At 37.9% G+C, this 24,453-nt stretch overlaps 1 protein-coding gene across 3 annotated transcripts; it reads left to right on the forward strand.

Moving 5' to 3' along the window:
- Positions 1 to 215: 215 nt before the first annotated feature.
- Positions 216 to 24,419, forward strand: LOC119499170 (coiled-coil domain-containing protein 178). 3 transcript variants are annotated; one of them, XM_037788421.1, is made up of 21 exons: positions 216 to 376; positions 599 to 662; positions 705 to 816; positions 5,829 to 5,965; positions 6,061 to 6,119; positions 6,216 to 6,295; positions 6,726 to 6,944; positions 7,061 to 7,281; positions 8,800 to 8,942; positions 9,922 to 10,075; positions 10,179 to 10,274; positions 10,511 to 10,647; positions 10,757 to 10,940; positions 11,061 to 11,123; positions 11,491 to 11,619; positions 12,344 to 12,457; positions 12,668 to 12,813; positions 13,540 to 13,699; positions 17,660 to 17,809; positions 21,344 to 21,478; positions 23,766 to 24,419. In XM_037788421.1, exons 3-21 carry the CDS (start codon positions 762 to 764, stop codon positions 23,871 to 23,873), a joined length of 2,490 nt encoding a protein of 829 aa, XP_037644349.1. In that variant the 5' UTR covers positions 216 to 376; positions 599 to 662; positions 705 to 761; the 3' UTR covers positions 23,874 to 24,419. The 3 variants fall into 3 exon arrangements, with proteins under 3 accessions (XP_037644349.1, XP_037644348.1, XP_037644350.1); XM_037788420.1 differs by having other exon boundaries at positions 599 to 816; XM_037788422.1 differs by having other exon boundaries at positions 599 to 816; positions 6,741 to 6,944.
- Positions 24,420 to 24,453: the final 34 nt, after the last annotated feature.

The raw sequence follows: 24,453 nt of genomic DNA on the forward strand, positions 1-24,453 counted from the left end.
AATAAATTAAATTCTTATCCATTTAATCCCCTCTATGAATCTATTCTACTCTAATCCTCAACAAAAATGTGCCCAACTTCACATGAAACGAGTTTAGGAAACACCCCTCAGTGCTGCCAAACAAACAGAAACTACAACCCTCCATTGCTGCTCTTGAACGCAACTCACCCTCTCTCCAAGCGCAGCCCCTTGTTGCTAAGCAACCTCAGCAGCAGAAGATTGACAAGCAACTTCAGTTGATTCATTTTGTAGAAAACTTTATTAAAAAGGCAACTTTTGTTTCTCACACAGGTGAGCTGCAACGGAGGAACAAAATAACATACTTCAAGACGGCTAACAAGATATATAACTGGCAGTCAAAGGGGTATTAATACAAGTAAGTTGATAGCCTTTCACTTTCTGCCATGACAACAGCTCATTAATTTGTTATTAGCAAAGTTAATTAACCGTCAACTTACCGTTAGCTAAGAGAGCGAGTTGAAGTGAAGGTATCAGTTGCAACTTTAGGCTAGAGAAAGATTAACTAACGGCAGATATTAAACTATATAATGTGTAAATAAAACAGTTAATTAACGGTTGCATTTCCACCCAATGGCAGGTTAACGTTGAGCGTCAACGGCTCTTAATGTTGAACGTCAACGGCTCTACGTTTCAAATGTCAGGTTTAACGTTGAACGTCAACGGCTCTACGTTTCAACTGTCAGGTTTAACGTTGAACGTCAACGGCTCTACGTTTCCACAGGACGGACGTTAAACTGACGATGCCTGACGTCGAACCGCTCAGATTCCCATCAAGGGAAGGACGACCTCAGCAAGGTGAGAAGAATTAACGCTGTTAACGTTAAACAAGTCCACTTATTTTTATATATTTCATCACGTTACTGAAAGTTCTGACTAACTTTTTAAATTTCTGGGTCATTCTTTGGTAATTTTTTATTTATTTATTTATTTGCACATATATAAAACTGCACAAAATCCAGTCAATAAAAAAAACCAAAAACAAGAAATGTGTCAGGAGAGGTCAAGAAGTCACAGGCTTATACAAAGGACCTCCACACCAACCACAGGAGAAAAAAAAACAATAACAAAAAAGGAAGAAAGATCTAAACTAACATCATTTTAAAAAAAATATAACAAAAGTTAAACAACAAGAAGCACACAATATGCAGAAAAACCCAAACCAAACAGTGGAAAACAATCCAATAAAAACATTGAAATACATACAAAAAACAGTACAGAAAAAAAGAAAATATATCTAAACATATTTATTTATTTTTTATTTATTTATTTGCACATAGTAAAACTGCACAAAATCCAGTCAATGAAAACAACAAACAATAAATTTGTCAGGAGAGGTCAAGAAGCCACAGGTTTACACGGTCTGCAGGAGGGATAATAATGCACTATATTCACTTTTTTAATAGTCGTGTATCACAGCTGTTACCCTGCACTATATTCAGTTTTAACAGTTTTATTCATCTCCTTGTATTTTTATATCTGGTATATTTTTTTGTACTTTGTACTTTGCACTACTAACTTTTTTTACTGCCATTTTACTAACATGTTTTCCACTATGGAACTGTGATGCTGCAAACTTGAATTCCCCTCAGGATCAATAAAGTTACTATCTATCTATCTATCTATCTATCTATACAAAGGACCTCCCCCCCTCAACCCAAGGAAAAAAAAAATAACAAAAAAGGAAGGAAGATCTAAACTAACATAATTTAAAAAATACAACAAAAGTTAAACAACAACAAGAAGTACACAAAATGTGCAGAAAAACCTTAACCAAACAGTGGAAAACAATCCAATAAAAACAATGAAATACATACAAACAACAGTACAGAAAAAAAATAAAATGTATCTAAACATCAAAAGATAATTAGACATCATGAATTAAATGTGATGATAATTTCCTTTTAAAATGTTCAAAGGATAACGAGCTCTTGATAACATGTATTTTGGTGTTCCATATTTGATAGTCTGAAGGAGATACTCTTAAAAATGGACACAAACAAATATGGAGGACAGAACCAGTGTGGTCAGTGGTCACAATATACATTAGTCATTTTGACAGTCATTTTTTAGGTTAACACCCACAACTTAATGTAGCATTTATTGAGCTGAATATGAAGTTCATCTGGAGACAAGATAAGATAAGATAAGATAAGATAAGATAAGATAAGATAAGATAAGATATTCCTTCATAAGTCCCGCAGTGGGGAAATTTGCAGTGTACAGCAGCAAAGGGGATAGTGCAAAAAACAAGATGCATCAGCTAACACAGTACAAAGGAGCTAAACAAAGTGTAACAAAATATGAACCATTTAAACAGAAAGAAGTATAAAAATAGGAGCAGTATATACAGTATTGACAATAAACAGACTATTAACAAAATTGCACAAGTGGAAAATGATATTGCACAGTGACAATGTATGAAATTCCACCTGAAAATATCAGGCTATTGTCAGTTTTTGGTGCGTATGTGGTCTACTGGGAGCAGGGCTGGTTGTGGTCTACTGGGAGCAGTGCTGGTTGTGGTTTACTGGGAGCAGTGCTGGTTTTGGAGTCTGAGAGTTGCAGGAAGGAAGGACCTGCGATAGCGCTCCTTGACACACTTTGGGTGGAGCAGCCTGTCGCTGAAGGAGCTCTCCAGTGCTGAGATGGAGTCCTGCATGGGTTTGATTCGCAATCATGGATGACAGCTTAGCCATCATCCTCCTCTCTCCCACCACCTCCACTGTGTCGAAGGGGCATCCCAGGACAGAGCTTTACAGTACTTCCCAAGTACTGTAAAGAAAGCTGCCCACACACACTCACAAGCTCCAGCCTGTAAACTGGACTGCAATTCAGAAATGATATCAAGGTGGTGAATACAGTTTTATGATAATTATTTAAACATCTAATGCCATTAGTGAAATAACAGGCGTAACTATTGGCCATCAGCCTCTCATGGGCCTGCTCTGTGGCCATAATACACCCTGCCAGTATGATTTAGAGCTTATTCACCCCGCTGGTGACATATTGCTTCACCACCTTCCTACCCCACTTGGTTCTTTCACTGTGTATTATTCATCTAAACTGCTCAGCAACAGATGGCCTTCATTTCGGGTCTCCTCGCAGTTTTTTCCTCGACTGTTCTTGTATCGGTCTGAGTCAGCTCACTCCTATAGCCATTGTTCTAATTAATGGATCGTTATTGCAAGATAACTGTTATCTCAGGTGGGAAAGGTTCAGTAGTCTCACATACAGTTTGTGACCTATTTCTTACTGATTCGAGGACTAGTAGTTTGTCTACAGGTCCTTGACAGTTTTGGTTGTAGCTCTGCTAGGTGGTCATTTACCTGTCTAACTGTTATGAAGGGGTCTATTAACTACCCCAAACGTGATGCTGTCCTTAAAATGGTGCCAGGCAACACCAGACGTCCCTTTTGGCAAGACACACCATGCATACGTTTTGGTCCTCCTTTCAGTGGCGTACATTTAGGGTGAGCAGATCCCAATGAACCAAATGTGGGACAAAGAGTATGTTTATGTGGGACAATGTGGGACACATTACCAAGGCTGAAAGGTAGTCTACAATTTGATATAATGTCTATCTAACTTAAGTAATAAACATTTCTATTCTGCCCCTTATCTTGTAACATCTCTATGCTTTGCCCGAATGCATCCATAGATCGGCACATCTCTTTTTGAGCCGCACGTTTCTTGTGAGACTCACATGAACTGTGTCGCTTCATGTTGTATTCCCCCTGTGTGAAATTGAAAAATAACTGGCAAATTTCACAAAAAACTCTGAGAATCGCCTTCCACCGGCTTATAAATCCTTATAAGTAGTTTAATAGTCTTTGTTTTAGCTGCTCTTCCTTTTCTTTGTGGTAGTTTCCATCATATTCTGCCTAAATCTGCATAGCTTGTGACTTTGCGGTGACTCACAATTTTCTCTGTTGGGCATAGCGTAACAAAGACGGTGAAATGTTGACCTGCACTTGACCCACGTTTGCGCAGTTTGACAGCAAACACAGCGCCGTGACGGCAGCCTTCCCTGCTTACTTCACAGCCATTTGTTCTGCAGTGGTTTGACTTTTAAAAAACTAGAGCCAATGAAAATGTGGGACATCGTCTCAATATGTGGGACGTGGGACAAAGGATAAAAATGCTGTGCAGTCCTTCGTAAAGTGTGACACCTTGTCACCCTATGTACATTGAGGCTCAGCTGAATCTGTGTGTGGACCCTTTTTCCAGGGCTGGTCCTCGCCCTGCAAAGTTGAGCACACACCAACACACACACACAAAAGTTAGCCCTCAAAATAAAACACTGGAAAATTGAATAAATTAAATTAAATTAGTTAAAATGTATTGCTATGAACATCTCTCTTCCCCTTTATCGCATGGGCCCTACAGAGAATAAAAGCAGTACCTCCATCTTACCTGCTATCTTACACTGCAGAATAAGACATAGGATTGAGAATTCATAATATAATGTACATCTCTGTACCGTTTTGTCAGTTGTACAAAATGTATTTGAGTTATAGGGCTGCAACTAACCTTTATTTTTATTGTCAATTAAGCTGTCAATTATTGTCTCGATCAATCAATTAGTTGTTTGGTCTATAAAATGTCAGAAAATGGTGAAAAATGTCGATCAGTGTTTCCCAAAGCCCAAGATGACGTCCTCGATTGTCTTGTTTTGTCCACAACTCAAAGATATTCAGTTTACTGTCATAGAGAAAAGAAAAGAAACCAAAAAGAAACCAGGAAATATTCACATTTATGAAGCTGGATTCAGAGAATTTCTAAAAAGAAATTACTCAAACTGATTAATTGATAGTTGGAGATTCATTTAATAGTTGACAACTAATTGATTAATCATTGATACTCTAGTATGATAATTTCACGCTTATTTTAAAAGCATGATCTTCTAAATGGTCTATACATTTGTGGTTGTTTCCTGTCTTTTTTATCTACTTACTACTGTATATCACACATTTTACGTAACTTCTGTGAGAAATCCCTGTAAGAGATCACCTCAGTACCACAATAGGACACAAGGACCAAAAGTTCAGTTCCACATATGCGGAAATTAATTTTTAACTTTGATAGACTAACTGTTTTACAAAGTTTAGGCTTTTTGAATTAGTCATTCAGGGACTGAATTAAAAGTAGTGTTTGTGGTGGCGTTCATATATGTATATTGAAATAATATTCAGTGCAGGGAGGTTTTTGCCACTAACATCAACTTGGTCTTCAGTGATCTTCACTATTTTGAATTTGAATTTGCCCAATGGTTACTATTAGTTGTGAATGAGCATGGCATGTCTTTGCACTGTAATATAGACAAAAGACTGTTTCTTAGACGTTCATGTGAAGTAATGCCATCTGCACTATTTTTTACCCTCTTCGTCAGCCAGATGGCGTCCTTTCACCACTAAGAATTGTGCCCTTGGGTTTGTCTTGAGATGTTCAAATTAGTCGTCTCTGCTCTCTCACTGATGCTTCCAGTATATTGCAGAGTTTATGCAACCAGAATCAAAGAGAAAGTAAAGAATCACAGAACATTTTTCACAGCCAAATACATTTTTATAATTACTTTTCAAAATAAAGTTACTGAAGTAGGGTGAATGTTTGTTCCAACAAAACAGTCTGTTGTTTTCAGATTTTTTTTTTCATTGAGGGATGGTTCATCATAGAATATTCCAGGGTTTTTGGGCCGTTATGTAAAATACATCTGTAGGTAGGGTTGGCTTTTCATTGCTTATCTGAAAGTGATTGTTTGTTTTGTGATAAGTTGCATTTACAGATCTCAATAATTTGTGTTTCTCAAGATCAAGCAGATCTTCAAGCCGTCTGCACTGGTAGACGTCGTACATGTGCTTTGCTCAACAGTCCCTCGCCATGTGTCAACAGTGCTATTTACCATATCCAAGAGCTGAAGATGACAGTGGAAAATTGGTGTCAACAGGTAAACTGATGTGATCAGACATGTGAGAGATTGTAAGACAAATATCAGAGTAAAAGTCTATTTAAAAGCATTTTTTTCCTTTTGTCTTGTACCAGTCTGGAAAATATCAGCCACAAATCCACCATGACAAACACCAATACAGCAAAACTTTAAGGTGAGGTCCTCTGTTGTTTTCATTAATTATTATTTATTTGAGTTATATTCAGTAGGATGTAAAAACATGACACGAGTTTAACTCCTTTTTTAAAAGATTTCATTCCAGAGACTCAGACACTGAGTCAGTGACGTCTACGGAGTTGTTCGTCGAAGGCATCGCAATTAATGCAAGAGGTGAACCCCTTCTTCTTTTTAAATAGCATAAAGTCAATTCTGAAATATTTTGTCTTCAATTTTTTTACGCACTAGATAAGCAAACACTGTCCCTAATGCTAATGCAGCTAAAAGGGCAACCATAAGTGTGTGTGCAATTCCTTGGAGAATATCTAGGTTTAGACGTTTCGTTTCTTACAGTAGTGGTTAGTCAGTGTGACAATAATTCCTACCAGTCCCAGTCACTGGTTCACATCTTTTGTTTACAAAATAATTCATTAGATACCATCCAGTGTCCACTTCTGCTAATAGAATACCATAGATAGAAAGATTTGTAGTCTGTCAGATTATGTTAACGTAGCTCTGCAAAAACTAGTTTACTTGTTTATGTTTTTGTTTATTGAGTTGAAAGTAATGATACAGAACAATATAATGTACCAATCTTGTTAAGTTTTTCATCCTCTAGAAAGCTGTCCTTTATCGCCACTATTGAAGAAAATAAATGATGTCCTTGGCGAGGTTGTGTATCTGATTGAGCGGCTGGAGGCTGATAGGCAGTATGCAGAGGAAGCGCTCCACAAGGAGAAGAGAAGAAAAAGATTTTTGGAGAACAAAGTTGACAGAATTTCACTGTGGAAGCAACAAGAGCACGCTTTTGCAGTCCAAAAAGGTCAGTGACTGAGAGGTGTGTTATCATCTCCTCATAAAAATATTGTGATTCTGTTGTTCTTCAAAACAATGAATAAACTTTCTCATTCATTTTTGGCTATTGCTTTTTTTTTCTAGAGCATGAGGCTTGCATCAGAGACATCACTGAACTGAAGTGGCAGCTAAAACTGGAAAGAGAGAAACTTGACCAAGCCCAGGAGAAACTGTCACACACCGAGGTGTGTAACCAGAGCTTACATGAGGACATCAACTTTGCCAAAAAACAAATTCCCATCGTGAGAGAAAACCTGGCACTCCAGAGAGGCATCATAAGTCAAATCAACAATGCACAAGCTGAGGTAACCTCTAATTAGATTTATTCTTATTTTAAAAACAATTTCTATGTTTATATTTTTAAACCCAGAAAGACTGGACACTTGTGTTTGCTAGTTATTAGGGATGCACCGATACCGGATCGGATATCAGGCCGATACTGACTCAGATAGTTGGATCGGTTATCGGTGACAATTTGGCCGATCTATTCAATTCAATTCTATGTTTATTTACTATATACATCATATACTGGAATTTTAATTCTTGTTCATTTTGGAGATTTATTACCAAGTTGTTGGTGTACGATTTATTATTTGAATAATAAATAACCATTCAATACATTTATATCTATGTATTTATTGGTTACATTTTGTTTTGCAAAGTTAGGAAAGCAATATTGAAGTCAAGCCTGATGTTTCTTTACACATAAAGGAATGATCCCAGTCACGTGCACACAGTGAGGCATACAGCTCATTAAATAAACACTGGTATCTGATCAGTACTCTGTATCGACCGATACCCAAAGCCCAGGTATCGCTATCGGTATTGGGACTGAAAAAGTCGGATCGGTGCATCCCTACTAGTGATATGTTTAACAGCTCTGTATTCGGTGGTTGTTCCATACAGATAAGTACTAAACCACATTCTGGTGCATTTCATACAAGTAACCACAATATAATAAGCACCAAATAAGGTACATTTTCAGATTTGTTTCTCCCTCACACACTAGCTCTATCTCACTCACCCACTCGCTCTTTTTTTATTTGTAATCCACAAGTGGCATGGCACTAGGGATTGTAATTTTTGTTGGTCTGTTGGTCCAGTGTTTATCCAACACATTGGTCGAGTAAAATCATTCCATTTTAACAACTGACTGGATTGCCATGAAATTTGGTTCAGACTTTCATGGTCCCCAGAGGATGAATCCTAATAACTTTGATAATTCCCTGACTTTTCATTTAGCTTTTGTCCTTATTCATTTCTTTCGTTCAAGTCAGGATGCATCAAAATCTAATTCAGCCTCAGCTGTACTTTGAGTTTAATGCCTGCATGCAAATATGCCATGACAAGTGTACCAATAGAGAAAAGACTGATGGGGAAGACACAGAGAGGTCAACTTTGACTCGAAACCATTGCAGCTTTATGGCTGCTAAATGAAACACCAGACTGACTCAATTAGAACAAATGACATGTTTGTTTTTTTAATTACATCTCAACATGTCATTGGCTGTGAGCGTTCTGAATATAGTAGCCCTGGGCTCTGATATTCAAGCGTTAATTTTTAAAACCAGGCTAAACCCAGGGTTAATAACTGGATTTTTCTAAGATTTGCCAAAGATAAGAAAATATGTAAAAACCCTTTTTATTCATTATGTAGCCTCACTGTTTTCTTGTGGCAGTGACTAACTGTAGGTATGGGAATCTGAATATTTAGTTTCGACAGGGTATGATTTGATAACGGGATAATATATTGTCTTTAATATCAGTACCAAATAATATCTGAGGAAAATAATAAGCCCATGACTCCTCCCTTCTTTTTTTAGGCTGATGAAGTGTACTCAAAAACACAAAGTGATCTCAATCTGGTTCAGAAGGAGTTCGAAAATATGGAGCTGGACACCAACAGTGAAAAGAAATCACTGGAACATGAACTGCTAGCGACGAAGAATCATCTGGCTAACAGATTGTGAGTATCTGACTGCAGTGAAAACAAACAGGTTCACCATCAAAGTAGTACAACAGAGACAGGAGACATCTTTCATTAAAAGTTTGAATCGTTAATGTCAACAAGTGCATACTGAGGGTATACAAACACTCAGTATTATTGGTGACTTTTTCTTTAAAGTGGCTTATTTTTGTCTGCTATGACTGTTTTATTCTGGTGGATTTGTTATTTCTAAATGCATTTATTCTGTGATTTATTGTAGGTTTAATGCACAGTACACTAACAAAGGAGTATAAAGGAAAGTTGCAGGAAAAAAACTGAAGTCAAATGTATTTATCCATTTTGCATCATTTATGCTGAATAACCACACAGTCATTAAATATTCTATGTAATTCCTATTTAAAGCATTTTTATATTTCGGATTATGCCACTAAAACACTTTCAGTTTCAGTGTGGCAGGTTAAAATCATATAACAGGACATCTCAAACAAAGATATGTTCAACAGTTTAACCACTGCTTTAAATTAGTGTGCAAGGTATATTAAACTGCACGTAACCATAGCAACAATACTTCTGCTTGATGTTGCATTACCAGATAATAAGTCTCACTGTAACGGACCTAACCATTCATTCAACAAACTTTGAAAAATTATTTGAATACAAAAAAAAATTAACTTTTAAATTTGTTCATTGATGCTGACAAAGTCAAGACCAGGTCATGGTTCATATCGACTATCTGTAGTGGAAAAGAAATACATATTCCTGCTTTTTTCAAACATATTAATTAAGGGTATATTTTCCTATTCAGTTACACAGATATCAAGCTGTGTTGTAGGTGATTCTCTTGCAATATATCAAGTTTCGTGAGTAGCTTGTGTTGTGCAACATATTGTGACAGCATTGTATTTTTAATTATTGCGTGATTCTCAACCCTAAGTGAACACTGGATTTCAAAAACTGCCTTTAATCCACTTAATAACAATGCAGTTTTTCTCTGCAGGAATGATTTAAACCAGTTGAAGTTGCTTGAGGAAAATATATTTGATGAAATAAAGGATGCTGAAAAGATGATTGCACGTACAGAAGAGCAGTGTGCAGCCGTAACACGACGTATCCCTGAAATGATGGAGCTCGAGGAAACTGAAAAAGACTGGGTTAGGGATATTGTCTACATCTGAATGTTTAAATTGTTTAAATTTGTAGCTTTCAACAGTTTAGAAAAGTAGTCAAATTCATGTTTTTTCCTTTTTATAACAGATTTTGCACTTGAAACTACAAATTGAGGATGAGATGCGAAAGAATCAGATATTAAAAGAGATGCTAATTGCACTGCAAGAAGACAATGAGAAAACTGTAAGTATTGTCAAAATAGTGTTTCAAAAACTGTACATTTCTTTAAAGTACTGGGGCTGTGAATACTTATGTGTGTCTTGATAGTTCATTGGGTAGCATGGCACATAACTACCAGACTATGATTGGACTCTCACTGGAGCTATGCATGCTAATAATGTTTGAATTTTACGGCACTGTAAGGTGTTTTGGATAAGTGCATCCACTCAGCGGCACACTGTATGTTACGTTATCCACAGAGACTTCATGGGGAAGCACAGGTTTCCTGCTTAGAAGAGCAGCTCTTTTCAAAACGTAATGTTTACGCCGCTCTTCGTAAAGAAAACATGGAGTATGAGCAGGATGTGGAAGACTGCAAGATAAAAATATCTGAGAGGTACAGTATCGAAGCAGGAATGTATAACATTCCCTTTTTGGTATTACTATATATAGTGGTAGGCAACTTATGTGAGTTGACCATTACTTTTCTGTGTGATTTTTGTCAGCGAGAAGGCAGTGAAGCAGATGAATGAGGAGAGGGAGCAGATGCTCCAGAAAATCATTGACAATGACGAGCAGTGGGAAAAGGCCAAGGAGGAAGTGACCCAGGTTGCAGCCGAGCACAGTGTCACCCAGACTAAACTGGAAAAGCAGGAGCAGCTCACCTTCATGGAAGAGCAGAGGACCAGGGTCAGTGACAACATATGTACATGTCCTATGTATACTGCAGGGGTCACAGTTTGTAAGGGGAAATGTGAGATACCAAATGTTTTCTTCAGTGTTATTCTGGGCTCTCTCTGTGCTCTACAGGAGGAGATTGAAAACCTGAGGAAAGATCTGGTATGTCAGACGACTGCCCTGGAACTACTGAAGGTAAATTCAAGAGGAGAAAAATGTAATCACAAAACTGAGACACAAACAAAGTTGATTTAAATTGAAATCTTCAAAATATATCACTGTATTTTTGCAGACTTTTTTAGTTTCCGTAGAACACTTTGAGTGTATAAGCGTACAGCTATGATGAAAGGTATGAAGAGGAGAAGCTTCACAAAGCACAGTCTCAATAAAAATTGAACATTATACGTTTCATAAAGATAGTTTTAAATGCCCGGCTGTGTTCAATTCCATAATTTTATACATTCCCACACCCGTTACATTTCCTGTTACTGTTTTTACCCCCTGAAAATGTTTTAAGACTTTAGGATAATGACATTCTGCCTTGTATTTTCTTTTGCATCAGCGTCAGTGTGCAAATAAAAATCAAGAATTGAATCGACAGCAAAGGAAGTCAGAGTTAATTAACAAAAAACTTCAGAGAGAATTTGAAAATGCATCCAAAGCAACAAAAGAACTGGAGACAAAAATGGAGGTAATGATGATTAATCTTAGACTGAAGATAATTTTACATTAAAAAAGCAACAATTTATTAAAACTGTATATATCAACCATATATATCACACTAAATGCTATATGAATGTCACAGTAATTCTCATGTCATTTTGCATGCAATAAGAACGCCGTTCTTGCTTTTGGCATTTCATGTGTATGTCATGTAGTTTGTACTGACTGCACTGTAACGCATCCACGTAAATATGCCAGCTCAGAGACAGACCGCTTATGGTGGGTGAGAGGGGAGGTGGATAGGTCCAAACACAGGACTTTCATTCAAGAGACTGGTGTTCAAGACTGATGTTCGTGTTCCAAAGTGTTGAGTTATTTTGAAGTTACATTATTTAACTTCAAAATAATGACTTTAGTTACGTTAGTGACATTAGTGACTTTAGTGACATTTCTGACGTGTTCTCTGTACCGCTGTTACGTTGTTTCCGTACATCTTTTTCTTAGTTTGCATAGTTATTTTAAGCCCAAACATGAAGTTTTTCCTAAACCTAACTAACAGTTTTTGTTGCCTAAACCTAACTGTGGCCGTTTCCGTAGTTTTATTGTGTGGCCTACAAATGACACGAAAGGCTAAAATGCGTTCTCTTTGTTGTTCTTGTTGTCCTTGTAATGTCGTGCTATTTATACGCCTTTCCGTGAGATCGTGATGTTAAAAATCAACTGCATACGTGACTAATCTTTTGTTTTTATAGAAAATCAAGAATTTGACAGAACATTTGGAAACGGTTAAGTGTGAACATGAGACGACATTAGTCAACCTTGAGAAGGAGAAAAAACTCAAATGTGAGCACCTGAAAGCTGCTCAGGTAAGAACAGAAAAGTTGCATAAAGCATTTTTTCTTGAGCCAAAGAACAGTTGCTAAGTCAGGTTTACTCTGTAAAGCTCGTTGAGCACAAAGCTAGTCACAGCTATTTATCATGTCATTCTTTTGTTGAGCAAAAATAATCTCTCGCTCTAAGCACTTTGAAGAAAAAATACAGTTTTTTTCAACATTTTTACAACTATTTGTTTACAGGATTTACACACTGCCACTGTAAAGAGATACGACAACACTGTGGGCAGGATTAGTGACCTGACGAAGAAGAGCGAAGCATACCGGGATGCTTCAGATAAGATGGAAAAAATAGTTGAACGCATGCCAGAAATCATAGCAGAACTTCAGTAAGTTAGTTATACACAGGAAACACGCAATATAATAATTTATAATTAGGACATCTGGGGCTTCTGCCTACTGCAAAAACACGGTGAAGCAGTGTTTTGTTATCATGCAACACAGACTTGGAATAACCTCCCAGATGATATTAAGACAAGCCCCAACTCTGACCACTTTTAAGTCAAAGCTCATTTTCTATTTTTTATTTACACTGCCTACTCTACCCTATAATGGCTTAAAACTCATCTTTTTAGCTTAACTTTTAAATATTCTTAATTTTGACTCAATGGCGAGGTTTTGTCCTTATCTTTAATATCTCTTGTGTGTACTTTTTAATCGTAAATGTTTTATCTTTACTGTATTTTTATATTCAGTAAAGCACTTTGAATTGTCCCAGCGTATGAAACGTGCTGTACAAATAATGCTGCCTTGCCTTGCCTATAATAAGGTATGGGATATTATTGTTGGAGAATACACAACCTTTCTTCAATATCAGCCTTTTTGAAAGAAAAGGAACCCATAATCAACCTTTTCTCCAGTATTTCTTTGATTATATATGTGATCATATTCAACTTTTTTTCCTAAAATGTTTATTATTTCTTAAATAAATGCCTTGCTTTGGGTATACATTTCTAACAGCTCCCCCACTGATGCAATAATTACATATTTATGATGTTCAAAACTAATTTTAGAAAAAATAATAATCTCTTTATGTGTGTGATTTCTCCTTCCAGAAGTGCTTCTGATGTGGCGGAATTCAAAAACAAATCAGCTGCTCTCGTAATGAGCACCTTGCAGTCTGATATTAATAACTGCCAACAACAAACACAGCGATCCATGCAGACGCACACCGCTCATGTTACAGCAAGAAAAAAGGAAATGGAAGACACCAAGGTAACAAAATGTTGTTCAGTATTGCTTTCTGTAAATACACGACTTTTTTGTGTGAAATCAGAGACGAGCTGTAAAAAAACATCCCATTGTTTATTTGTTTGTGGATTAGTGTCAGCACATTGCTCGTCACAATACTTCCCTTAAGATGCAGCGAAAAGAGCTGTGTGCAATTAAAATTACAAGCCATGGTCAATCTTGTTTAAGTGCTTTTCCCACAAATGACAACTCACTGTTGTTATAGTCTTTTGTCTGGACGAATTTGATGATGCGTGTCGTGGTGAGATGCTGCACCTGTAGGCCAACATTTTCAATAACAATTTCAATGTAAGCATGTTGTTCACAATATCAAATAAGCATATATTATCTGGACTTTTTTATATATCAATGTCAGAAATAGGCTCTTGTAAAAACATGGGTACACCCTGCACAAACTGGCATGTATTTGAACAGTCCTTTGTAAGAGAAACCCCTATTTATTGTAAGGTTTTCATCTGCAGGATTATCAGCCCCAGCCAGAGCCTCTTCGCTGATGGGGGTTTCACATGGCTTATCTAATGTGAAATCGCCATGTGGTATATAGTTTCATTAAACGGTGATCAAGAATGCATTAGTTCAAAACAAGAAAAGGCAATGGAGCTTAAGCCGCCATGCATCCAAGTGCAGCAACTTTAAAGAAGTTGTTGGCGTGAGACAATTTAAGAATTAGAAGTCTTCCTCATAGACACAACTCCCATTAGCCAGATAAAAGTTAGCCATGCAAAAAAAGGGGTTTAGTCTTCTCACTTGACGAAATAAGATGATATAACAACAATACTCCTCACCAAATAAAAAGATCAGAGTCTGAAGTTTGCAGGAAATTGGTCACTTTAATCATTGAGACCGATATAAAGCACACATAATGTCTGCATTAGCATAACATAATAAGCAGAGTGTGCATTCAGAAACCACAGTGCATGAAGCAGAATGGTTAGTCTCTTTCAGATATTTCTTATAGAAGAGATTTCTTCTAAAACTGCTGACCCTATACTATACTCTCATAAGCTCCTGTAGGTCACAGCTCCACTTTTCTATAGAAACTATTACAGGTCAGTAAACCTAATAGCCTGATGGGAATTAGTACAGTATGTGGCTGTATTAAATGCAACCTGCAGATTTTTAAAGATACAAATACAAGGTGAAATAGGTTATTCCTGTGGAATCTCTATTCAACCCATACATATTTGAAAGTATCCCGTCTTTCATACATGCACCTATTTTTTGATCTGATTAGGGCTTGTCGTTTGGCGAGCACAAAGTAAACAATGCAAACTGCCGACGCTATCAGTTTCTTATGGGCAATGAAGTGTAATTTGTTCCATTTACACTTCACAACAGCATCAGATGGGCTTTGTCAGTGCTGCATGGAGTAATTAAACCTGAAATCAATAGCAGGCATTTGTCATGTTTACAGCCCCTCTTTCTGCTGGGTTAAACTCATCACTTTAGTGCTGTTCTGTTTTACTGCAGAGACACACTTCATTATGTCTGCAGGTAGAGTTGAGGTATTCACCAGACACATACTTGGGGAACATTGCTCAAATGAAAAGAGGACATGCGGAGAGACACATACTCACTGTGATTTATTTGCTTGATTTCCCAGAAAAGTGTCCAGTGTTGTATCCCTGCTATTTATATTTCCTTAATTAACAACACAAATACAGAAAGCAGGTGTTGTATTGTACACACACATAGCAGGTCAGTGGTACGACTAAAGTATCCTCTAAATGGTCAGTGTGGTGTTACTATACAGTATGCACAGTACTGTATATTGACACTTCAGTTTCCTTCATCATATACAATCTTTTCATGAGAATATGTACACGTCTTTTATGCTGCCTGAATTTAAGTTTGAGAGGTACCTGGTTCCAATCCTTGTAATTTTTTTAGTATATTGATGGAAGTTACGGATAGGCCGGTGTATTGGCAAGAATCTGATGATACAATACGTATCACGATACTGGGGTTACGATTCAATATAGTATCACGATACTGGGGTTACGATTCAATATAGTATCACGATACTGGGGTTACAATTCAATATAGTATCACGATACTGGGGTTACGATTCAATATAGTATCACGATACTGGGGCTATGATTCAATATAGTATCACGATACTGGGGTTACGATTCAATATAGTATCACGATAATGGGGTTACGATTCAATATAGTATTACAATACTGGGGTTACGGTTCAATATAGTATCACGATAATGGGGTTCTGATTCAATATAGTATCACGATACTGGGGTTACGATACCGGGGTATCAATATATTGCGATACTGTAAGCAAGGAGATATATTGCTATTTTTAAATCTAATTTTGGGAATACTGTCATATAAAGAACTCACCACCATATGCATAAAATCTGAGTTTAAAAAAGCATAAAAAAAACTTTACTTTTTAATGCAATCAGACCAGTGGGATCTGCATTTACATTTATCACTTTCCCTGTAACATCTAACATCATAGCACTACTTTGAGAGAGCACATGTTTTGAGATAGTGCATCTCTTTGCAAATGAAATAAAGTATTGACTGAGTTAATCTTTGCATGTAAACTGTTAATTAAAAATCGATGCAGTGTTTGTGAGAATCGATACAGTATCACAAAACATAATATCGCGATACTCGATATTTTCGATATTTTTTTACACCCCTAGTTAGGGATACACCAATCAGATACACCAGATCAGTATCAGGGCTGATACTGACCTTATTAATCAAATCGGCTACTGGCCATGGCCTTACTGATCTACATTAAATATTTTTTTTGTTGTTAATGTTATTATAAAATTCAGAATCACCTTTATTGGCCAAGTGTGTGAGCACATACAAGGAATTTGACTCTGTTTTTTGCATCTCTCTTGATGTACTTACACAGAAATAGAAATGACAGCTAGGAACAAGGACAACAAAGCTGGACAAATAAAGGGAAAGGGTAGACAGGACTGTTATGTACAAAAGTAATGACAAAAAATGTGTTTATATATATAATATATACATATATACTATATATATGTATATATTATATAAATATATAAAAAGCACCAATGACCAAAGTTTTTGATATCAGAGGGACATCAACTGAAGCTTTTAGCACCAAAGTGATCCCTGGCTACATGTTACCATACATTAAAATGATTTCAGTGAATTTTGCGCGGTAAGATATACAAAGTTTAAAGGTGCTTTATACGATATTCAGAACATTAATATAGCAGCAAACGATTTGCTATCTAAAGATATAGAGGAGTAATGTCTACCTGAGCAGAAAGTGAAGTCACTCTCCCTCTGTGTGTGTTGTAATCAGAACTTCTCTGTGCTTTGTTGACATAGCCGGGCCACACGTGCCTTTCAGGGCATGTTAGTGCATGTGCCTCGCTGGTTAGCTAATGGCCGTCGCTCTGCACTGCGCTCATACGGCGGTTACAGCTGATAATGCCATCCTGACCAACGTTGCCATTGTGGAAGCATAGCACTTACCCTCTGGTTCCCCCCCAGGTTAACACTGTTAGCTCTTTCAGCACTGTTGCCATAGTTTTCACTGTTAGCACCGTGAGCTGTGAGCCACCGGGTCAGCCGTCGCCATGTTGAGAGCCGTGCGGAGGCAATATAAATGTTCCCATTCTTGCATTTAGCACCTTTAAATTTGGGGAAAAGAGAAAATTGTGATTGAATTGGTACCCTGTATTGACAGATGAATTAATCAGAATCAGGATTGCGAGACAAAAAGTCGAATCAGTGCATCACCAGTGACAATGTAGTGTAGGTATGTCACAATTACTTTAGTTATAATGGTCTTGGTCTTTTATTGGTAGTGCCTGCTTGTGTCTTGATGGTTATCAAATAGCTACTGTAAACATATTATTAACCTTTACTATTTAAACTGAATCTTTTGTTTTCATGTGTGTGTGTGTGTAGGAAGCACTAAAAATATCACTCAAGGAGAACAAGCGGCTGGCGAGCGAGTACGAAGGTCTTCAGAAGATCCTCATGGAGGCCAGACAAGAGGCAGCGTCTGCACTGAGCGAGAAAAACCACGTGCATAGATTTTTTTATTATTACACACAGGTACGTTTTATATAATCTTTTGTTATGATTATCACCCCCTCTCTTTTTAATTATGTTTTATGACTTAGGATTTTTGCTCTGTTATCGTATGTTCTATCCCATGCTATTCCCCTTTTGCACCAAATAGCTCTTCTTAGCATGGGCAGTATATTTAAGAGGGTTTTAGTTTGGCAACCAGTGAGGAGGTGACTGCAGCAATCTAATAATGATGAGATAACTTGAGTGGAGGAGGATGATGGATGTGACATAATGTAATGATAGCTGTGTAGTTTTGCCACTAAGGGGAGTAAAGCAAGAGGTTGATGGTACATGTAAATATTATGCCTTCTACATTTTCTTGATTATAGTTTTTGTACGGTGGTCAGAGGTGAAACGTTTTATTATAGGGGTTGTTACAAATTTGCCTCTGCTCACCGCAGCTCACACACACCACTGGTTAGGGATCAGCAGCAAACACAGGTTAGGATCACACAATGAATGTGCCTTCAGTGCTTAAATAGCAGAGGTCTTGACTAGTTGAGGGAGACAACTCAGCAGCATTTTACTGTTTAATCTTTATAGTCTTTGACACTATTTAACTGGAATAGAATTACACATGACAAGCATAACGCCAGTAAGAAGGCACACTGCTCCTGCAATGAAAAATTCATATTATTTGTTCCAAAAAATGACTAATACCTTTACTTGAGCAATTCCTCATCTAACTGCATGAATGTTATCAAGTGAAAAATGCATGCAAAAATAAAATCCTGTGGACAGGATTTTCCACGCTCATGATCAAAGCCTGATTTTCTTTTACTCCGGATTCAGCCTTCACCATTTTTGTTTGTTTCAACTCTACACTGCTATAACAGCAGCCTCTCGGCTTGTGTTTTATGCCCGAATTTAGTTTTTATAACAAGATTATAATCAACAAGGTTTCTAAAATGTAGATCACATTTAATCTGAATTATACAGGAACATTCAAGCGCCCTTCTTTCCTGTTTCACATTTATAATTATCCCTGTAATGTTTGAATTTGATGTCCCAGTTAGTACATATAGTACACAATGTGATTACCATTAATTGATTTGTTTGTAACTGGAGGCAACAAGGTAAATGCGTATAACATTGTCAGGATCATTTGAGAGATCAGAACATTAGTGAATGTGTGTGTCACAGTAGTCATCTGTGTGCTTGGAGAGCCCATAATCTCTTTCATTATATTCACGTGAGGGACACAATGAAAAGCATCTTTTCAGTATCCTTGAAATATAATCCTGACAGCAGGCATCCCTGACATATAGTTCAAGTGAAACAAGCCATACTATGCTTTCAAGACAACTACTATATAGCACATAAATGCGTTAAATATAAACTGTCATAAAGTACGGTAAGATATCTACTATTATATATACATTTCCTGGCTTTGTTTTTCCAAAACTATATAAAAAGCATCTAAAACATAAAAACCCGAAGCATCTATAATAAATTATTGGGAGTGGGCTCATAATTGAACTTTTCCAATCCATCGCAATACAACCCAGAGTTGATATTCACTTTTTAAATGCAGGTTATAGTTCTACTTTTAAAGTTGAAATACAGTTAATTAGGTGCAGCATCTAGTGTCAAGCCTGTTACTTTATCTTCAGTGAAGTGTTACCAACCATGTACCTTGAATGTTTGTCACTGATGGAATGTAACTAGTACATGTAGCACTGTACTTAAGTACGAATTTGAGGTAGTTGTACTTCTGCGCTGTTACAGATGAAACTACCCAACAGTTTATAAAATTGTTAAAATTAGCGCCACCACAGTAAAATGCTAATTATGTTTAAAGGAACAGTGTGTAGCATTTAGGGGGATCTATTGACAGAAATGGAGTATAATATTAGTAAGTATGTTTTCTTTAGTGTATAATCACCTGAAAATAAGAATTGTATTTTCGTTACCTTAGAATGAGCCGTTTATATCTACATAGGGAGCGGGTCCTCTTCACGGAGCCAGTCGCCATGTTTCTACAGTAGCCCAGAACGGACAAACCAAGTTTCAGTTTCAGTTGGTTGCAATCTGCAACCTCACCGCTAGATACCAACAAATCCTACACACTGCACCTTTAATGCATCAATAATAATAATCAAATAACAGTATAACACTCATAGGGACATTTTTCTGGAGAATAAGTACTTTTACTTTGATACTTTAAGTATCCTTTGCTATTAATACTTACGTTCTTTTATTTAAGTGACATTTTCAATGCAGGACTTTTAATCGTAATGGATTATTTTTGTACTACTTTTATCTAAGTAAAGGATCTCAACACTTTGTCAATCACTGATGGTAGTTTATTATTTATTAACTTATTACCTATTAACATGGCCACCCAGGACAGGTGCAACACAACAGCCATCATCAACATTTCCTAATAGATGTGTAAATGTAAATGTGCTACTTTTTGTATTTTGCCATACTCCATCATAACAGATGGGATTGAATAACATGTATTACTTAAAAAAATGCAGATGGCAGCTTTAATATACTTGTATTTCAGATACAGATAGTTTTACTCAACTAAACAGTTGCATTTAACCACACGTGTTGCATATTTTGTGGTATGTAAAGGCTTTGTATGTTTGTAGCAGAAGAAGTATGTCCTATTAATTATTTCAATTAATCAAGACACACATCAGCTGGTTTATCTAATATTAGAGATAGTTTTTCTTTTAAAAGAGAGAATGCAGCAAAACATTCGAATATGTCTTCATCAAAATTCATTAAAATTAGCAAAATTCTTATTTGTAAATGAAAAAATCTGAATGATTAATTAGCATCTGATAGCACTTGCCAGTATGTGCCTCTTGTAAAAATGTACGTGTAAGCATTGCTTTGTTTATGTAGAGGCTTTCAGCTCCTGGGTTTTAACAGGGTACACCATAAAGAGCATTCTTGTTATTGTCTTTCCTTCAGGAGCTGATGACTGAGCTAATTCGCTTTAGTTTTCAATGCACTGGGGAACACATTGCCAAGCAATGATAAGCTTTGTAGGAAGAGTAGAGAGATGGAGGGGGAAGAAAAGCAATGGCATCTATCAGAATTTAAACCTCTTTGCTTGAAACTGTGTTCAAATAATAAAGCAAGCAGCATGTCTTTCCAAGAGACTAGGAATAATTTCTGGTTTCAGTGGGGGGTTCATGACTCTGTGTGTATGTGTAAAATATGTCTTGAGGGGATTGGTATAAAGTTAAACTGGGTGAAGTAGAAATATTTTACTCATCAGCTTTGCAGTCACAGAGTTTGCCTCGGCTAGAACAAAACTGCTGAAGCATTTAGAGAAAATTAACCCCCCATCCTGGCAGCCAGATGTGACTGGATTCTGATGAGTGCACACGAGTGGGCAGAGAAACCAAGAGACTGTGAAATTCCTGTCAGGCCCGTGTACTGCAGAATGGGCTATTGACTGCTTTCTCTATTCCCCTCCATCATTCTTCTTGAACACTGCCATTAATTTCCTCTCCTGCCTTACCAATTCCTTTTCTCTGCCTTCTCTCCCCCTAGCTCTCTTTGTTGCAGAAGAGGATGCACAAAGCTTTGGTGAAATACTTCAAACAACGCAGCCTCTACAGCCAGGCTGAACTGGACCGGTGCCAGGCTCTTTCTCAAGAGACCGACCAGAAAATAAAAACAGCCCAGGTATTTGTACATATACATGTAAAACAGGCTACACAAACTGTCACCATTCATTTAAATGGTAAACCTCTCTATTCAACTTTTATCCTGGTCTACGTATTCCACCGGATGGAAGCGTATTCTTTTGCATACTACAGTAACTCCATGTTATGCATGGCATTGTTTGAGCCTCATCCGGCTACTCGGTTGCCTTGTGTCTTCTTTGCCAAGCGAGGGCAGCCAGGCAAACATCCACTAAAGCTTTGTGCCTGGTGGAGTTAAAGACGCCACTGTTACATTACAGTCTATACATTCAGTCATCAGATCACACACTGATGTGATGGATGATGTGCCTGCTAGAGTGCCTATGCAGTGACCCCGTGTCTGCTCTGCTTCTCTAGATAACTCTATATACACAACACTTTGTGTTTGGTCACATTGCATTAACACTTGAGCCTGTTTTCTGTTTAGCTGGGGTGTTTTTTTCAACTTTACGGCTAATTCAGAGTGACGCCGCGTGGCTGTGTTGCAGCTTCTTCTTTGTGAGCAGAATAACCTTCTGTCCGTCTTGCAGAAGAGTAAGCGGCATATTCTGCAAGGTTGAGAAGTAAGGATCTTCAATTAGAGGATAATCGGTGTCTAATCTGTGCTGTGATGTGAGATGAGGTCAAAGCGGACAGAGGGACAGTGATGAATCTTTATGAAATGTCCTGTCCAGCATTACCGCAGAGCCAGGTGGCATGCAACCATACCATGAACTACTTCTTCCATCCTTTTTACTTCTTCTTTACCTTAACATTAAGGCATCCCAAACTTATATCTGGCCATGTTTGACAGTTGCAATCTGTTGTTTGTGTTAAAGAAAATTTGTTTTTGTTGTTCACCAAAATTCAACTTTATCAGATATGCTGGAGGCAAAATATGCACAGATTTGATTAAAGGTTTTCCAGGGGAGTGCCTAGTGAAAATACTATTAAGTGGTTTCCTTCTCTGTTCCTCCTCCTCTTGACTGCTGACATGTTTTTTTTTGATGGGTCTGGTCCAGACATTACAGGGAGCAGCCATGTCTCAGTGGCCCAGCCTCAAAAGGCCCCAGCAGATCACAGCTCAAGGCAGGGAGGAGGAGTGGGGCACAGGGGGAGGAGCTATCAGAGAGCTGCAGAGTGTGAAGGACAAAAGAGCTGGTGTATTCAAGCGCACCGCGCCGTCACCCGTCACAGCTCAGCACAGGGTCCATCAGAGCAGGCAACACTCACTTTAAACAGGCTCCTCGTGAACAGTCCAGCTCGGCGTCTATCCTCCAAAAAGTACAACCTTTGTGAGAAAAGAAAAACCTTTACGAGCAGGCATAAACACACAATCTGCATGATTACCTAAATATTAAGACCTTTAATGGGATCTTATGCTCTACAAAGAAATGCACTATACAGATAGTGATAATGCAGTAGGGCATTACTAAACACAGAGATTCACAATTACATGATACATAGATTATCAACATCATTGCCACTTTGAAAGAAAGAAATGAAGAAATCAATGGGAGTGATACCAGTTGTGACTGGAGTTAAACCAGGCTGAATCCCGACGAGGCCTATACTAATCCATCATGTCCACTTAACCCCACAAGCAGAACGTAAGAGAGGTCAGGTTAGCGCTTTCACGGCTAAGGCGTGCTCGAATCGGAAGCCAAATGGCAGTTTGTTCAAAAGTAGCTTGAGGGGAGGAAGGCCGGGGGAACCCTAGGGTGGGCGAGTGGGAGTGGGTGGGGGTGGTGATGGTGGGAGTGGGGGGCGGCGGGCTGTCATCCTGTTACACTCCTGCCAGAACTGGCAGTTCAGCTTTGTGTTCTGCGAGTTTACACTAGGGATGGCATAATTGACAATGGCTAACAGCGGAGAGCAGTGCAGAGCCTTGTTGAATGGCCAGTAATGATTGGAGCAGACGCCCACTGCCCCAGTCCCAGGGGACTGTAATCCAAGATCCTGTTTCTGATATAATTGTTAGTCAGAGAATTTCTGCATGGCTAGGCCGGTTCAGATTCCCAAGCTGGTTGACAGTGCCAGGCAGTTTAATAGAAAAACTGGATGCTGAGGTTTTTAAAACAGAAGAGCACTGAACCTGGACGTGGTTCACCAGGAGCCTCTTGTTCTCCTTCCTCACAAAAATAAGTACAAGATGGTAACTTTACTTTCACCATCAGCTGTGTGTGGAGATGCAGATAGAGCGAGGAGTTTGTATTATTGCCTTTCTACAAAAAAAAAACATAATTTCCTTAATTAGCTTGTTTCCATTTATTATGTTATTCAAACAGGAGGGGTTGTCAGCAGAAATTCATCTCATCTCTGCGTTCCTGCGATCCTTGACAGATGACTCTACTACCACCGAGGGTGAACAAACAAGCCGGTCCAGGATCGAATGAGTAGATGCCTTCAGTTCAAATGGCAGTGTAATTGGACATTCACCTGTACCAGACAACTTACTTACCCTAGCACGCTTCACTATTCCCCCCTCTTTACTTGCAGCGAATCCATAACAATGAAACAGGTGACTTTCATGCTGCTGTCAGGACTGATCTAATTTTAGCTGGGTGAATGATTGCAATTGGCTTTGCCTCATCAGATAATTAATCTATGTCACCATTAATTGGAAAAGAGAATAATTACAGGCAGTGTTGACAGAAATTCTACGCTTCTCCAGATTCCAAGATCTAATTACAACTAGTGAAACCCTGTGACCTTAACTAGCACTTAGCACACCTTGGCCACCTTGACCGTGCCCATGTGAAGACCACCGTCTCTTAAAAAGACCCTGTTTTTGTTGCCGCTCCCCACACTCCTCCACTCTCCTCACTCTCCGGGAGCTGTCTCCCTCAATCACTTTTCAATATTCAATCTTAATTTTGTGGAAGTTTAGCATTTTCAATGAGCTGGAGATGAATGATTAATGAATAAATTTAAATGCTTCATTTTGTCCATGGATCATTAGTTAAGTCCTTTGTG

This window comes from Sebastes umbrosus, chromosome 12, assembly GCF_015220745.1.
Source record: "Sebastes umbrosus isolate fSebUmb1 chromosome 12, fSebUmb1.pri, whole genome shotgun sequence".
Classification (NCBI taxonomy): domain Eukaryota; kingdom Metazoa; phylum Chordata; class Actinopteri; order Perciformes; family Sebastidae; genus Sebastes; species Sebastes umbrosus.